General features: G+C 42.2%; 2 protein-coding genes across 2 annotated transcripts in view; both read right to left on the bottom strand.

Annotated features, from left to right (window-relative positions):
* RPLP2 (ribosomal protein lateral stalk subunit P2) overlaps positions 1 to 18,312 on the bottom strand; it is a 483,637-nt gene that overhangs the window by 127,891 nt on the left and 337,434 nt on the right. The gene's annotated exons all lie outside the window — the stretch shown is intronic.
* CRACR2B (calcium release activated channel regulator 2B) overlaps positions 1 to 18,312 on the bottom strand; it is a 140,236-nt gene that overhangs the window by 44,982 nt on the left and 76,942 nt on the right. Inside the window, exons 2-4 of the mRNA XM_073604824.1 lie at positions 15,285 to 15,509; positions 14,406 to 14,517; positions 1,780 to 1,942 (exon numbers count right to left, since the gene is read on the bottom strand). Of these exons, the coding sequence (XP_073460925.1) occupies positions 1,780 to 1,942; positions 14,406 to 14,517; positions 15,285 to 15,473 (464 nt within the window). The 5' untranslated portion in view covers positions 15,474 to 15,509. The remainder of the gene's footprint in view (positions 1 to 1,779; positions 1,943 to 14,405; positions 14,518 to 15,284; positions 15,510 to 18,312) is intronic.

Raw genomic sequence — 18,312 nt, 5'->3', positions numbered from 1 at the left:
TTTCATGTGACAACGCTGAAGAAATTACACTTTGTTACAGTAGTGAGTGTACAGCTTGTGTAACAGTGTACATTTGCTGTCCCCTCAAAATAACTCAACACACAGCCATTAATGTCTAAACCGCTGGCAACAAAAGTGAGTACACCCCTAAGTGAAAATGTCCAAACTGGGCCCAATTAGCCATTTTCCCTCCCCGATGTCATGTGACTCGTTAGTGTTACAAGGGCTCAGGTGCAAATGGGAAGCATTTATGTTAAATTTGGTGTTATCGTTCTCACTCTCCCATACTGGTAGTTCAACATGGCACCTCATGGCAAAGAACTCTGAGGATCTGAAAAAATAAATTGTTGCTCTACAGATCCTGAAACTGACCTGCAGCACAGTGGCCAAGACCATGCAGTGGTTTAAACAGGACAGGTTCCACTCAGAACAGGCCTCGCCATGGTCAACCAAAGAAGTTGAGTGCATGTGCTCAGCGTCATATCCAGAAATTGTCTTTGGGAAATAGATGTATGAGTGCTGCCAGCATTGTGCAGAGGTTAAAGGGGTGGGCGGTGTGAAGGCTGTACTTACTTTTGTGAGATCCTGTATGAGATAGATCTATCTATAGATATATGTAGAATAAATATATATATATATCTATCTATATATATATAGATATATCTATATCTATATATATATCTATATATAGATATATCTATATATATATATATATATATATATATATATATATATATATATATATATATATATATATATATATATATATATATATATATATATATATATATATATATATATAGATATAGATATAGAGAGAGAGAGAGATATATATATACACACACATACACACACACACACACACACACACACACACATACATACACATGCTATCTAGATATCTATTGCTCTCTCTTAATACTTGATATGTAACACTGTTGAAGTGTTGATCGATGGGTTCCAGCTAATTTCTGAAGAAAAATTTAGATCTCTGGCCTCTCTCTGCTTTTAAGATAATGCAGACACTCCTCCTGGTATGTACTTTCATGCTCACAGACCATGGTATGGCAACAACTGGCATACTATTCTATTATAATGATATCATACGTATGCAAGTACATGTACAATATGCAGAGACCTGAAGATCCACCAACACAAACCCAAAGCGGACAGTAGCCGATGACAAAAGCAGAGATATCTGCCTGATCACTGATCATCATCTACTTGTCATAAATCAATAGCTGTGAGATTGGAACCTGGAGCTGCAAACGGGTAAATCACATGCATGGTGACATCCTTTTTATATACAATAACATTTAAAAAAAGAATCAGCCTGTGCTCATGTACAGAGTTTTCTCACAAAGCTGAAAATTTTTTAGAGAACGATGAGCACTTTAGATGGCTGGAGGCACACATGAACGTTTAATACATGACAAAGAATAATCAGAGCATGGGGACTGCTAAAGAGAGCAGAACAGCAGTTGCTCCCTTTCAGGGATCCCAGTTAGGGATGAGTCACTGTTCTGACCTGCAGGCTGCCTAAGAGAGAGAAGGAAAAAAAAAAAAGAAAGACAGAAAGCAAAAAGAAAGAGCAAAAAGAAATAGAGCGAAAAGAAAGAGCAGTAAGAAAGAAAGCGAAAAGAAAGAAAGAGCTAAAAGAAAGAGCAGAAAGAAAGAAAGAAAAGACTTGTATTTTAAGGATAAGTTTTTACCATCTGCAACCTACAGTGATAAAATTAATTATCAGATATAAATGTAGAATAGATTCAGGAGTCTTACTCTTGGAATATTCGAGCAGCTCCCAACTGTTCCATAGAAGCATAGAAGAGCATTTCTTCTGCATCATCTTGATCTTCATCCGACCAGCCAGATTCAAACGTTTCCTCCATTACTGGTCTCTCTTCTTCTTCTCCATTAGTCATATTAACCCCTAGTAATTTACCTGAAGATAACAGGCAATAGAGAAATACATTGGCATGGTGGCAACAACTCAGAACTCATAAGCTGGGTTTCTAAATAAGTCTACATAGTATTGGTAAGAAGGCGACTGATAGCTTTTGGTAAAATCATTCTTACTTTGCAGCTGAAAATAGTCAATGATAATAACAAAACGACAGGAAATGTGATGTTTACAGCACCGAGTCAGTGATCGCACAGCCCAAAGGAAATACCCAGCAGCATATTGCTTTAGACTTTTTATAAAGCAAAACAGAAGGAAGTGTTTTTTCAGAATTGGATAGATACTATGGAAAGCAGGAGCCATGTTATCTGGTGGAGTCTTTGAAATCTTGACTCATAAAAACAGAAATAAATGTTCATGATTTTTGAGAAAAGATCTTTTAAATTGCAATATATATTTAGCAATCAGTAATCATTCATATAGCCTTACTGTAAGTCATATCACAGCTTAAAAAAAATAGCACATTTAAAAGCCAAAATACTGTGCTTTACAAATGTAGTTAGTGCTTCATTTGCTTCAGAACTTCAAAGCAAGTCCTATTTATTTCTATGAATTGTAATATAACACAAAAGTGCTGGGAAGAGGAAAGCTTGTTCTCATGACCTCTCAAGGCCATGTGACCTGGCTCACCTCCAATTACAGGGTATACTCTGCAGCGTTATGAAGGGAACACTCTTTAGGACACCACAGTTTTCACACCACAGCCTGTATTTTATGAATGTCTTGTAAAATGCAGGTCCAGTGTTGCGTAAACACTATGGCGTCCCAGGGAGAGAAGATAGAGTAATCTTCGCATAAACAGAAACAGTAAAAGTAAAGGCTACAATATTTTTCACCACCCAACATGGCATGATATACAGGCTACACCACCAAGATGTTGGGCTCTAGGTTTGTTCTCAATTATATAACCATCAGTGGAGTTCTTAAGTTGGACCATCCATCACCTATCCAAGGCTGCAACTTCCTATTGGAGGTTTTACGTTCTCTGTCCGTCTCTGTATATACATTGCTGGATGTTTTGGCAGATCCTGTCCTTGCATGTAGGGGGGATCCTTTGAGTTGCAGTTCCTGCTCTGGTTTGCAAACCAGTTGGGGCTTGGGTCAGAGCTGTTGGCAGCTCTCCAGGGCAGGGCTGACAGGTATCTGGTCCCATGCCATCTTCAGCCAGGCAAGGTTGTGTGTAACAATCACACTAATCTGCTGCCCACCCTTCACTTTAGGATTTTTTTTTTAAAAAAAGGACACATGTACCTTGCATTCTTTGTGATGTAGGACTGCTGAACCTTATGGTGATGCATTATAATGCAATGGGTGGATTGCGGTCCTAGAGGCTGCTTACCAGCAACTGTGGACCCCCAGAGGAAGTTGCTGAAAAGATTGTAGTGCCACACCAGCTTTTATAGTCCTTTCAAAAATGTTTATTTTGCAACAGCAAACGTGTTTTGGGGGCTTGGTACCCCCCCCCCCCTTTTATCAGTGCTAAATACTAGACAATAGAAAAAATACAAACATTTCCTAAAACATGTTAAAAGATATCCAATTTATCTCAATTATCTAGTTTTTAGCCCTGATAAAGGGGAGTGCTGATCCCCCGAAACACATTGGCTGTTGCAAAAAAAAATATATATATATATTTTTTTTAAACGACTATACAAGCTGGTGTGGTGCTCCCATCTATTCAAGACACGTACCTTGCCTGGCACAGATCCCCAGTCTGGTGGTGCAATAGATCATCATAAAATATACTGGCTTCCCTTCTCTAGCTGATTGGACTTGTGAAATGGACAAGACTGAACACCTAGAACGTATGGTCGCATGGGATGCTGAGAAGAATGAATCCCACACCATTATGTGGACTGTATGATTGCACTTCCGGTGCTCCTCCAATTTTGATGATTTTGTAGAAGATACAGTTAATGATACTTCCCCTGGGCCCTCTCGTGTATAATTAGCTACTACCCCCCCTCCCCCTTATCTTCCTGGCTTTTACACAATTATATGTACATAAGGTCGTGGTCCTCTTCATGGTAGCACCACCATATTTTCATGCCATGTATGTTGAGCTTGGTTTTCTATAACTGTTATTGGTGGACTACGGGGGTTAATTAATACAGTCAGTATGCTCATTTTACCATGCCTAAATACCTAGATTTTATTTCTACTTATGCAATACTTGTTCTATTGTTGTTGTGATATCACTATAGACTTGTAAATCTGTTGGAGTCGGGATGATTCTCCAATGTTTTAATTTTGTGTTGTTAAATTTTGTTTCAAACTTAATAAAACAGATTCAACATAAAATATACTGGCTTCTTTCCGAGGTCGTTCGTCAGGCCAGAATGGTTTATGGCCACTTTAGGCTGTCATACCTAGACATGGCTGACCTGGTAGAAAAGTAGCACCAACATCAGCTGCCTGCCAACCGCCTTATCTGGGACACCCCCACAAATGGAACTCAGCAATGGCCATGCTGTAGAGGGTGCACCAGAAGCAGAGTGCCATCATAAAGTACCTGGGTAATTATGGTATGAGAACCAAATCTGAGGAGCTTGGGTTACTTTCAGTGTCAATAACTATCATTCAGTATGTGTGCTGCATTTTGGCACTATTAAGCAACCAAAATGGTGAGCCATGATAGAGTGTAAATTAGTGATCAAATGACTCTTGTGCCCCTCCTGAAGCACACAAACGCTAGCCTGATAGACCAGGCACTGGAGGCATAGCAGGAGACATATAGAGAGCACAACTTGCTGCTGTCTCAGGAACAGCAGGAACTGTTGCCTACTGCCTCCATCCCTAGGAGGCAAAGGCAGCAGAAGGCAGAGGAGGAATAAAGGACGGAGGGTTAGGAGTGCTGGTGGCATCAAGGAGGAGGAAGTGAGGCAGGCTTTAAGGGAGAGGTTTTAAAACCTCCCAATCCCAAGGTATTGTATGAGAGAGTGAGATTATTAAGGACAGTGTTGTCCTCAGCAAAACCAAGGACTTAAGGTCTACTGCTGCAGGCAATTTGTGGCAAATGGGATCATTTATGCTCAAATGTCAAGACATTTGAGCCATTTTGGGTCATCAAAGACAGAGACCAATATTGGATGACCTCCCTATTTGATCCATGGTATATACAAACCCTGGCAAAAATTATGGAATCACCAGTCCCTGAGGATGTTCCTTCAGTTGTTTATGGTTGTAGAAAAAAAACAGATCACAGACATGGCCAAAAACGAAAGGCATTTCAAATGGCAACTTTCTGGCTTTAAGAAACACTAAAAGAAATCAAGAAAAATAATTGTGGTGGCCAGTAACAGTTAGATTTATAGAACAAAGCACAGTGAATAAATTATGGAATCACTCAATTTTGAGGAAAAAATTATGGAATCACCCTGTAAATTTTCATTACAAACACTAACACCTGCATCAGATTAAATCTGCTTGTTAGTATGTAGGTAAAAAGGAGTGATCACACCTTGGAGAGCTGTTGCAACAAGTGGACTGACATGAAGCATGGCACCAACACCAGAGATGTCAATTGAAAAAAAGGAGAGGATTATCAAACTCCTTAAAGAGGATAAATCATCACGCAGTGTTGCACAAGATGTTGGTTGTTCAAAGTCGGCTGTGTCTATAACATGGACCAAATACAAACAACATGGGAAGGTGGTTAAAGGCAAGCATACTGGTAGACCAAGGAAGACATCAAAGCGTCAAGACAGAAATCAATCATCCACAGTCCACGATTGCCTTTCCTTAGCCCATTGTAACCTTGTTTTTTTGTGTTTAGGTGTTAGAGATGGCTTTCTTTTAGCTTTTCTGTATGTAAATCCCATTTCCTTTAGGCGGTTTCTTACAGTTCGGTCACAGATGTTGACTCCAGTTTCCTCCCATTTGTTCCTCATTTGTTTTGTTGGACATTTTCTGTTTTCAAGGCATATTGCCTTAAGTTTTCTATCTTGACGCTTTGATGTCTTCCTTGGTCTACCAGTATGCTTGCCTTTAACCACCTTCCCATGTTGTTTGTATTTGGTCCATGTTTTAGACACAGCCGACTGTGAACAACCAACATCTTGTGCAACACTGCGTGATGATTTACCCTCTTTAAGGAGTTTGATAATCCTCTCCTTTTTTTCAATTGACATCTCTGGTGTTGGAGCCATGCTTCATGTCAGTCCACTTGTTGCAACAGCTCTCCAAGGTGTGATCACTCCTTTTTACCTACATACTAACAAGCAGATTTAATCTGATGCACGTGTTAGTGTTTGTAATGAAAATTTACAGGGTGATTCCATAATTTTTTCCTCAGAATTGAGTGGTTCCATAATTTATTCCCTGTGCTTGTTCTATAAATCTGTTACTGGCCACCACAATTATTTTTCTTGATTTCTTTTAGTGTTTCTTAAAGCCAGAAAGTTGCCATTTGAAATGCCTTTAGTTTTTGGCCATGTCTGTGATCTGCTTTTTTTCTACAACAATAAACAACTGAAGGAACATCCTCAGGGACTGGTGATTCTGTAATTTTTGCCAGGGGTTGTATGTAAAACAGGCATTCTAGTGCCACCATCCCAGAGGCCAAAAAGCGGCACTTTTGTGTAAGAACCTCTTTGTCACATTTCCTGCTGGTGAAAGGATCCCCTCTGATGACCAATGTCTCCAATCCTCTGATTTCTGAAAGGAGAAGCAGTGGTGGTAACTGCCTCAGTACTGCTTTTCAGAGTTTTTTAAAATGACAGTGGTCAGGCCAAGCTGCTAGCTGCACCCAGCTTGTAGCTGGGTCTTAACCACATACATGCTGGTTACACAGGTTTGGGCTGATGCTGACACTCTCAGAAATGAGGACTCCATGGACTTTTTGGTGTTCAGGCTCAGCCTCTGGCCAGATCTTGTACAGTATGCATTGGAGCTACTGGCCAGTGTGCTGTCTGAGAGGGCCTTCATTTTTTGTTACAGAGACATGAATCCCCCTGTCCCTTGATAGTATGGACTAGCTTGCTTTTATTAAAAATTTTCAGTCTTGAATTACCAATGACTACAAAACCTCTTACGTGGATACCACAGATTAAAAATGTAATTGTCTTCTGCCTCACCCATTCAAAAATGATATCACCAGCACCTGCCACTTCTCATGGCCTATTTCAGTGCTCTGACTGTAAAAGATGCCACACAATGTTTCAGAGTGAAAACCTTTGGCCACAGACTGCCCACATTTCCACAACACAGGGGAAAAGCAGGCATCAGCAGATGGAGGGGAGAAATCCTACAGCCAAGGGGAAGAGCAAGCAGCAGCAGCAAACGTTAAGTTTAGAATCCTATGACCATAGGCTACTTTCAGAGGTGTAAATAGAACCTTCGGGCCCCGGTGCAAGAAACCATGAAGGGCCCCCCTGACCGCTAGTCCTGGGGCCCTTCCTACTGATCCTGGGGTCCTTTTCTCCTGTTGCGAAGCCCTTTATTATGGTCCTTCAGTGAGACCCCTTCCTGCCATCTTGGGTAGGGTTGCCACCTTTTCTTCAAGCCACATCCAAAGAATTTCGTGGCACACGGCAAATTTTTTCTAATTGTATATATTTTATCATTATATTTATATTTTATATTTATATTTATATTTTATATTTTACTGAGTTTCCCATTTACATCGGACTCCACAGATACCCCTTTATATCTAAACTCGCAGAGTTCCCTTACACTGAAAGGGGGACTCTGCAGACTCTGATATAAGGCAGACTTGGATTTAAGAAAGAACAGTGAAAGGGGGAAAACACTGCAGATGCAGGGGAAGGGGTAACTGATATTAGGAGGTTCCAGGTAACCAGAGCCCCCACCTACATCATCATTCCCAGCATTCCCCTTTAATCAGGGTTCCTAGAGCTCCTGTTACTTCAGAGTCTGCAGAATTTCCACACGGGTGTACCGATCAGACCACCCACTGTTCTGTATGGGGAGGTGGATGTAAATAGACATGTGTCCGTTTATACCCGCCTGCATCTGATCCAATCCTTTGAAAACATACAGATGGGGATTTGTTCCTCATCCGCCTGGTGGTTCGGATCAAATGACAGTTGAGGACATGTTTATATGTCAGTTAGTGCCCCGAGTCCCACGCCGTGACCGCTGAATTTTGTTTTACTTTTCCTGAGCTTCGGGAGTTGTTGTTCCCGTCCCGCCCAGCTCACGTCCTGCCCTGCCCAGCGGCTCACGTCCCGCCCAGCGGCTCAAGTCCTGCCCTGCGGCTCACGTCTCACCCTGCACAGCGGCTCACGTCCCACCCTGCACAGCGGCTCACGTCCCACCCTGCCCAGCGGCTCCCGTTCCACCCTGCCCAGCGGCTCCCGTCCCAGCCTGCACTACCTCCCTGTCAGACTTCTGCAGCTCAGAGCCGAGTGAAGTGTTCGGCCGGAACTGCACTGTGGAAAAAAGCCTGGAGAGGAGGTGAGTGCACTGGAATCTATGGAGGGGAGGGTTGGAAGGGGGGGTGGGGCGAGTGGCACCTGCAGGGGGAGGCGACAGCTGTGGACCGCAGTGGGGTGAATTTGTGAAGAGGGGGTGAAGTTGTTAGAGCTGGAAAGGGGGACAGTTTGTGCAAAGTGCTGAGTAGTGGGGAGGGGGGGCAGGTGGTACAGTGGCAAGAGCTGGTAAGGGGGGGGTTGGCAGGTTGTTTGAAGGTGACAGGGGGTGAGGAGATGAAAGTTGAAGAGCTGAAGAGATGAAAGCTGTGAATTGGGGTAATCTGTAGATGGGGGTGCAGTAGTGAAATGTGGAAGGGGGGTAGAGACAAGCTGTAGTTGTGGACTGGGAGTGTAAGCTGTAGATGTGGGGGCTGCAGAGTTGAGTTGTTGACAGGGGGTAGAAAGGTGAGTTGTGGGGGGTGCGAAGATGACATATGGACAGGGGTGCAGAATTGAGGAGGGACAGGGGAAAGAAGAGGTGAGCCATGGACAGGGGAAAGAAGAGGTGAGCCATGGACAGGAGGGAAGAAGAGGTGAGCCGCGGACAGGAGGGAAGAAGAGGTGAGCCGCGGACAGGAGGGAAGAAGAGGTGAGCCGCGGACAGGAGGGAAGAAGAAGTGAGCCGAGAACAGGAGGGAAGAAGAGGTGAGCCGCGGACAGGAGGGAAGAAGAGGTGAGCCGTGGACAGGAGGGAAGAAGAGGTGAGCCGTGGACAGGAGGGAAGAAGAGGTGAGCCGTGGACAGGAGGGAAGAAGAGGTGAGACGTGGACAGGAGGGAAGAAGAGGTGAGACGTGGACAGGAGGGAAGAAGAGGTGAGACGTGGACAGGAGGGAAGAAGAGTTGAGCCATGGACAGGAGGGAAGAAGAGGTGAGCCGTGAACAGGAGAGAAGAAGAGGTGAGCCGTGGATAGGAGGGAAGAAGAGGTGAGACGTGGACAGGAGGGAAGAAGAGGTGAGACGTGGACAGGAGGGAAGAAGAGTTGAGCCATGGACAGGAGGGAAGAAGAGGTGAGCCGTGAACAGGAGAGAAGAAGAGGTGAGCCGTGGATAGGAGGGAAGAAGAGGTGCGCCATCGATAGGAGGGAAGAAGAGGTGAGCCGTGAACAGGAGGGAAGAAGAGGTGAGCCGTGGACAGGAGGGAAGAAGAGGTGAGCCATGGACAGGAGGGAAGAAGAGGTGAGCCGTGGACAGGAGGGAAGAAGAGGTGAGCCATGTACAGGAGGGAAGAGGTGAGCCGTGGACAGTCAGGAAGAAGAGGTGAGCCGTGGATAGAAGGTCCGGCTGATAGAGGAGTGTGTATCAAAAGTTTCTAAACCATCCAAAACATCAAGGGCTAAAGATGGTTGTATTTATCAGCCAGATATCTGGATGTGCCTTATGGATCTGGAAAAAAAAATCACATAGGGAAAGGATGTTAACTTAATAAATTGTACCCAGGACTGCTATACATCTTGCATTATAATAACCGACAAGACATATAAGGTCAGAGGGCAAAAAAAAAAGTCCTACATATTGTTTAAGTTGATCTTAAAGTTGGAGTCAAAATTATGCGGCTGGTGGTGTCTGACAAGGTAGAGCAGAGACTGACTGAGTGGCTGAAGCTCTGTAAATATCTGTGTCAGGGAGTGATAAGCAATTGCACACACCTGGATAAGGGCTACAGTGGCCCTGCAGTGATCTGACCAGGCAGTGCAGGTGTGCCTTGTTTGCATCTCACTCTGAGGTCATCAGTCGGCATCAGAACGAGTATCCAATTACAGATTGAGCTGACTATTGAAAGATATAATTGAGCTTGTGGTCCCTTTCTGGATCATGTGTTATTGTGGCTCCGATATATTGACAACATTTTGCTCGTCTGGAATGGTCCTGATGGGTTGTTACAGACTTTTGTGCCATACCTTAATAACAATGCATTTAATCTCACTTTCACCATGTCTTCCAACAATAATATGATTGAATTCTTGGACATTTGTATCCACAAGGATGCAAATGGACTACTTTCGAGCAACCTCTTTAGGAAACCAACAGCTGGCAATGGCATTCTCCATGCCACAAGCTTTCATCCAGTGAACCTCAGCAAATCGATACCCTTTGGTCAATACTTGTGCATCAGACACAACGGCTCCGATAAGGTTAGCTTTAAGAGGGAAGCGGACGAACGGAGACTCGCTCCTCGCTCGTGGCTATTCCCATAAATGCCTCAAGAAGGCTTTTAAAAAAGCTAATTCTAAAACCAGACAGGAACTACTGTATGGGACAAGGAAACAAAAGACTGACAACAACCAGGTACAAATTTTTACCCAGTTTTCAAACCAACAAGAACGTTTTAAAAGTATGGTGCCAAACTACTGGCATGTTCTGGCACTGGACCCCTTAGTGGGGCCATCTGTGCCAGCACGTCCATCATTTACATTCCGTAGAGATAAATCCCTAAGTAACAAGCTGGTATCCAGTGAATTTAACTGCGGCCCTAAGGATCCTGCAAAAAGTTTGGTACTTTTAAATGTGGCAGCTGCAGATACTGCCAGTATATGGATGTTACTACCAAAAAAAATTCTTCCGAATAATGTAAAATTTGCTTTGAAGCACTTCACAAATTGCAAAACACACAGGGTTGTATACCTGCTACAGTGCGACTGTTCATGCTTCTATGTAGGCAAAACCAAGAACGAATTTTGGCAGAGAGCATACCGCCACATCTCCAGTATGCAATCCTGACCTACCATTAGGACGCCATGTTCTGTACCTCCACGGTGGAATTGCTCCACGCGTTACATTTCTAATATTAGATAGGGTGCACCCCGTAATGCGAGGTGAGGCGACTGGAACAAAATATTGTTACAGAGGGAACAACGGTGGATATATAGGTTGAATGCTACATCTTTCCCTGGACTCAACGGTGTGATCTCCTTCAAACCATTTTTGGAGGGTTTCGTCTCTGGGGTCCCAAGATCACAGTTTGTGTGTGAATGGTGGCCTGCTCCTCCTTCTTGTCCCCACTCCCTCACACTTCGGGTTCCACAATACCATTGCCATCTACTTAGACAAATGCTGTTGCTATACCACTCAATAGCAATTTCTTTTTCCGCACACAGTTACCCTGCCAAAATATAGGGCAGTTTGTATCAACCAATGGGCCACATTGGCCGCTTGGACCCTTTTGGTTAGAGTTCTTTTTTGTCCTTTTGACTTTACTGGTTTGTTTCATCACATGCCCCCTTTTTTTCCATGTGTATTGTTCTCTTTTTCCTATTTTTTTCCCTCCCATCATTTCTTTCAGTGTCTCTATCTGTGCATGTCATCAGTATGGATCTCATCAGCCTCGGTCCTGTTTGATATGTTTAGTTAATTGTTTTACTTTTGAGACTCAGTTCTCCATTGCTTTATTTACTTTTTGGGAATTTCCGGACATTTTTTCGATCTTATCGACACTGACCATGCTCTGTGGATGTAAAAACTGATGGTTCCTCTGACAGCATGTGATATGCCACGCAGCGCCGCTATATTTAGCGATGCTACGCGTCTGCAGTAATTCTTGCTTCACTGGGTATTATGGAGCTGTTTGGCCTGCAGAATACTGGGATTCCCACCAGCAGAGGGCATGTCACGCCTTGCAATTGTATTGCACAGCGCCATTTGATTATGTTACAGTTCTATACCATTAGGTTACCATGGCACTTCCTCCACACAAGCTCCATTATATCCTTCAATAGTCAGCTCAATCTCATACTCGTTCTGATGCCAACTGATGACCTCAGAGCGAGATGCTGTTCCCAACATTCAACATAATCATCCACAAACGAGGCACACCTGCACTGCCTGGTCAGATCACTGCAGGGCACTGTAGCCCTTATCCAGGTGTGTGCAATTGCTTATCACTCCCTGACACAGATGTATACAGAGCTTCAGCCACTCAGTCAGTCTCTGCTCTACCTTGCCAGACACCACCAGCCACATAATTTTAAATCCAACATTAAGGTAAACTATATACAATATGTAGGGGTTTTTTTGCCCTCTGACATTATATGTCTTGTTGGTTATTATACCGCAAGATGTATAGCAGTTCCCGGGTACAATTTGTTAAGTTAACATCCTTTCTCTATGTGATCGTTCCCAGACCCATAAGACACATCCAGATATCTGGCTGATGGATACAACCATCTTTAGCCCTTGATGTTTTGGATGGTTTAATAACTTTTGAAACACACTCTCTATCAACCGGACCTGCATCAAGGGGAAAGCACTATTCTACCTCTCCTCTTTAGCTACCTTCTATATAGGCATGTGTTGAAGCCTGCTGTCTTTCTAAGGTGTGTTCATTGGAATTTTTCATTAGAATTAATTGGCTATTCCATTTTTCCCTAGAGTTATACCACTAAGTTATACAATAAGACCATCCCACAATATACGGACCCCTGGCTGTCATTCACGTTCTCTGTTGCTTGTGCGCTGCTCTGACGGACATAGCTTTCTTTTCATTTTTGAGTTACTTTTTTTGTCTTTATGGGTGGAGCATCAACATTTGGGGTCAGTATGCTCAGCTGTGCTTTTATTGTTTAAATTTTTTAAATGTATTTAGAATGTATACAACATACATGTATATGTTTTTATGCATATTATGTATCTCTGCATACTCCTGATGTTATACGTTCTGTTATCATAGATATAAGCTACAGATCTGGAACTCGCAAGCCCTATGTCCCTGAAGATCTGCATTTTGTTTTTTGAAACGCGTTGGACGTTCTGTCTGACAAATCTCTGGGCCTTTCCTTGCAGCTGTTTCCATTTCTGCTCCCAATATTTGTGTTTGTTGCGTATATCCCCATGTTCATGTTGCTATATATTAATAATGTGTAATAAATTTTGAATATTTTTTTTACCATCAAACTGTTTGTGGCCCGGTTCAAAGTCCCAATCTGAGGAATTCATGTTTTGACCTTATAGGCACCACAATGACAACGTAGTAAAATTAAATACATTTTTTATTACAACATATTTACATGCTAAAACCATTGACTATCCATTGTGCAACAATGTTGCCTTGATACACTTAACAGACCACCTATTGAACCAATGATATTGGGCTACTTATTGTCAAAAGAACCAATTTTCATTGGTATTGTTCCATCAGATGTAGCATAGAGAAATAGGAGGTGTGCTGTAGATCAGCTCAGCGCCACATGTTGCGTGTATTGAATGCTTCTTCTTCAGGAGCTTAGGCACATTATCATTATACTCATAATAGCATACAAAAGGGCAGGTATCCAAGGCACAGCGAAGATTACAGGGATGTGTCACCAAAAAGTTATGCTGGTCTGTATATATACCTGTAATACAGCAACCCAGCACAATAGTGCACTATGATTAGTCAAAAGACCAACATAGAATAAACATGGGTAATTGCAGTTTGGGTGCTGTTAGGTAGTTTGGAATTACAGGTAGTTTTTTCAGACTTTTCATATGCTTCCATATATCAAGGTACTTTCCCATGCAGTCACCAGGTAAACATCCCCTGCAGAGCTCCGCTGTGTCTATACCACCCCAGCATGGTAAATGGTGGCTGAGCCACTAGCAGTAATAACTGTGTGTTGTCCTTGCAAGGACAGCTCCCTGTGCACCCCCACACAATGGGGTTGATTTACTAAAGGCACTAAAAGTGCAGTTGCTCCAGATCTGAGGGGAACTTGCAAGGAAAAAAAAAAAAAAAACACAGCATCTTTGCTTGCATGTGATTGGATAATAGAACTTCTTTTCAGATCTAGTGCAACTGCACTTGCAGTGCACAGTATATTTGCCTTTAGTAAATCAACCTCAATAGCTCTGCCAGAAGGATTTCCCCATCAACACTGCCTGTGTAGATGGGGGCATCAAGCAAATTTCTTTCTTCCAACTCGTGGTTGCAGAAAAGAAAATTGCACCATCTATGGCTGGCTTAAGGTTACTTTGGACACAACAGGTCAACACAAAAACATTTTATACAAAAGATTCTTAGAATGAATTGTAACATTACCAAGACCCATGCTGAACTCCACAGGAGTGAGGTAACCATTATTACTCTGGTCCAGGCTGTCAAATACAGCTTCCAATTGTTCGGGAGTGAGCGGAAGTTCATTTTCCAGTCGCTACAAGAAAACAAAAGTGAAAGCTTTTGAGGATACTATAAAAGGTCATCAAAGAAAAACAATTTATGGGAATGTTTATGGAGTTAGTGTACAGATATGTTGATTATGGATATTTTGACACAATCATTAAAATGAAAATTCAAAGCTCATCAGTAGCTTCAACATCCAAATTAAATTTACTGGATTACTTTTTAGCTAATGCTAAGATAATGGACATATTGTACAAGGCAGTATCATATGCAGACTCAAGAGAACGATATTTTAGCCCAGGAATCTCCAAACTATGGCCCTCCAGATGTTGCGGAACTACACGTCCAATGAGGCATTGTAAAACTCTGACATTCACATTGACATAACTAGGCATGATGGGAATTTTAGTTCCTGAACAAAACATGAGTAGGCATGAGGGGAATTGTAGTCCCTGAAAAATACATGACTAGGCATGATGGGAATTGTAGTTCCTGAACAACTGGAGGGTCATAGTTTAGAGACTCCTGTTTTAGCCTATAGACAAGAATACAACAACAAGGAAGAGTCTAATTTTAGATCACTCAATGATGAGCAAACTTTCTTGATTTTTGATGACTAACCTTATACTCCACTGGGTCTTATCAAATTGTTAAAAAAGGAAATAATTGTTTGTCAACAATGAAACCTAGTCTTGCCTGATTTTGTTTGTAGGCTATATTTTCAAAAGTCCACTGATGCCGCAATAAATTTAAAGGATCCTCTTTGGGGTAAGCACATATTTTAAGTGGCTAAATTACCTGTAGATCTCGTTTGGTTATTAACCCTTTCTCTTCTTTATCACAGAGTTGGAAGAGTTCCCTGGCTTTTCCCATCATTTCTTCAGGCTCTCTGACCAAAGGAGATGCTGAGGATATCACTGGCGCTTTATACCCTTTCCTTCCTCTAAGACAGGGGGAGCACCTTGGTGGGGTGCCCAGATGTTCCATGTCTGCAGGATTGGGGGGGAGGGGGGAGGCAGACTTCTGTAAAGAAAATAAATATTTATCACAACGCAAAATTCATTTTGAAGGTTTTGGTAGAACTAAAAGACAAAACTTTTTTTTGTTGCTTTAAATAGAGTGCTGTCAGTGCTCCCCCCGTTAAGGAGATTCACCCTATGGGGGAGATTTACCTAAATTGGAGAGTGCAAAATTTGGTGCCACTGTGCATGGTAGCCAAACAGATTCTAACTTCAGCTTGGTCACTTAAGCTTTGGCAACAAAACCTGGCAGCGGATTGGCTTCTACGCAGAGCTGCACCAGATTTTGCACTCTCCAGTGTTGGTAAATTAACCTCTACATACCCTATTTACCACTATTACTGTGAGTGAAGGTCAAAGATATCCTCCAGTGAGCACACTAGTTCTGCTGACAACCATGGATTCCTTCACTTTGGAGGGATTTACTTTCCCCTCCTGTTTAACTATGGGTCAGCAAGTAAAAGGAACTATCCCCAATAGAGTTATAACCCTTCCCTAATCTAAAATGAAAAAAGATTGGTTTTATCTATATTGCACACTGTTTATCAGACCCCTTTGAGGGCCCAACTGCTGACCTATAGCTACTTCTGTTGGCCTAACATTTGCAACCAAAGAATAGGTGCACATTTACACAAAGTACGCTTATCCTCTCTGCCCCTCTTCCTCCGACCTATGCATACTTGCCTGTATCTTACAGCCAAGTCTTGCCACAATTTTGAGTTCCCACAACTAAAATCTTTTTTCTGCCAATTGGTTCTGCAAAGAAGTATGAAGGTTTCACCACAAAATGCTCAGATTTTAAGTGATGCATGTGCTCCCCAATTGTCCTGATTCCCAGTGTGATCGATAATGAAAGTGAGGCTAAATCCAAAATTTTGAGTTGACACCAGCACGAGAATTAAAGGGAAGTATTCCCAATAGGGACAATTGTTCCTGTGACATTGGATTTCTCTCACATTGGAAAGTTATCCTCTCACTTCCTGTGGCGTTTACAGGACAGAAAGTAAGGAGAAAATTTCCAATCCTATAATCACATATTTTTTTCAAAATGAAAAAAAAAAGGGTTTTGGCTTCAAATATACATTAAGTGCACATTTCACTGTCCTATCTTCTGAATCACATCTACATTCTTAGGGTAGATTTATACATGTGTCTAAATCTCCCTTGCCTCTAAAGCCTGTTCCACACTTGGATTGTGCTCCAGAGGCTACTGGCAGGAGGTGAGGAAGCCATGCGATGCCTCCTTACCGCCTGTTTTAACCCTATTTTTGCTGACAAACGCACCCCAACTGTTGAGGGGCATTTTGTGGTGCTTGACTTGAATGTGTAGTGGTAGTCGGGCTTGCTGCCTGCCGATCGCTACAAATCATGTCAACTTTGCCACGGGCACGAAGCAAAGCATTGCAGACGTGGCATGTAAAACCCCCCGTCCGCTGCTAATTGAGACTTAAGGGGGGTGGTTAGTAGGTGGCAAAAATGCAGCTCAACCGTGCATTTTTGCCACCCTCCAAGTACAAGTCTAAACGGGGCCTTACAGTTTAATAGTGCTACCATAATCCTGGTTCTACTAAGCTTATTTATTTATAAATTCACATACGGGGTGGATTTACTAAAGGCAACTAGACTGTGCATTCTGCAAGTACAGTTGCACTCATTTTTCCTACAGCTTAGTAAATGTGGTAAAACTTCACTTTGTAAAGAATACCCAATCAGGTGCAAAAAAAACGATTGGGTGATGGCAGATTTTACGATTGGGTGATAGCAGAGCTTTACCACATTTACTAAGCTTTGCGTTTAGTAAATCAAGCCCACTAACTAGATATCAACCCATACCTCTCAAATCTGATGGTGGTTGAAAACTCTTTCCCCCCCCCAATAAAACCATGCCAGATTTGTTGAACATCAAGTTTTGCATTCCCAAATGTAAAATACTATAGCAGCTGAAACTGCGTATATGGTGCTGATGTGTTGGTACTTAGTCTCCCCCATATAAAACACTAAAAAAAAAAAAAAAAAAAATCAGGGAGGAGAGCCTGCAATGCAATTACACACTGGTGGGCATATGAAATGGTCTCTAGGATCTGAATTATGTGCTTTTGGGTCACTGGGCATATGCCCTATTGTGTATATTACTCCAAACTCTTTTCAATAATGACAATCGATATGCTCCACACTCAAGGGTCATAACACTCAACAATATTCAGTACAAAAGTTACCACTTTAAATTCTGATTTGCTAAACAGGTCATTGCATTTGCTAAGAAAAGGCAGTCAGTTACAGTCAGTCACGTGCATAGCTGCAAAATGGTTTCAAGAGGAACAAACTTACCAGTATACTTAATGACTCCCTTGCCTAATTTCTAAAAAAAATTGGAAGCCATAGATATGTTAAACACATTAAAGTTTGAACTCAGAAGGTTATCCCTTTCTGTATCACTTATATAATATTTTTCCCTTCCTTTTTTATTTTCCCTTGCTTTGCTCCAACCATCTTGCCCTCAATCCTGACCAGTTTCCCAACCTCTGCTAATGAAAAGCATCCTAAATATCATACTAACTCAATTTTCATAAGACCAAAGGACCTGTTTCCACATATAACATTACTCCAACATGGCTTATGACAAACCTCAAAGGTTTCAATTTTTTTCCAGCAATGGCTTTCTTATTGTCAATTTTTTTAAGCTTAGCCATGATGGAAACAAGACATGCAGAGGCTGGCAATAGAAAAGCTGAAAAAAAAGGTTTGCCAGCTCTGCACCTATAAGTGCTGACTAGAAGATCTCATAGCACCAACTGACCTCAGCTTCA

This window comes from Aquarana catesbeiana, linkage group LG11 (genome assembly GCF_042186555.1).
Source record: "Aquarana catesbeiana isolate 2022-GZ linkage group LG11, ASM4218655v1, whole genome shotgun sequence".
Classification (NCBI taxonomy): domain Eukaryota; kingdom Metazoa; phylum Chordata; class Amphibia; order Anura; family Ranidae; genus Aquarana; species Aquarana catesbeiana.
Note: the sequence above shows the minus strand (reverse complement) of the source record. Positions and strands in the feature narration are given on the sequence as shown.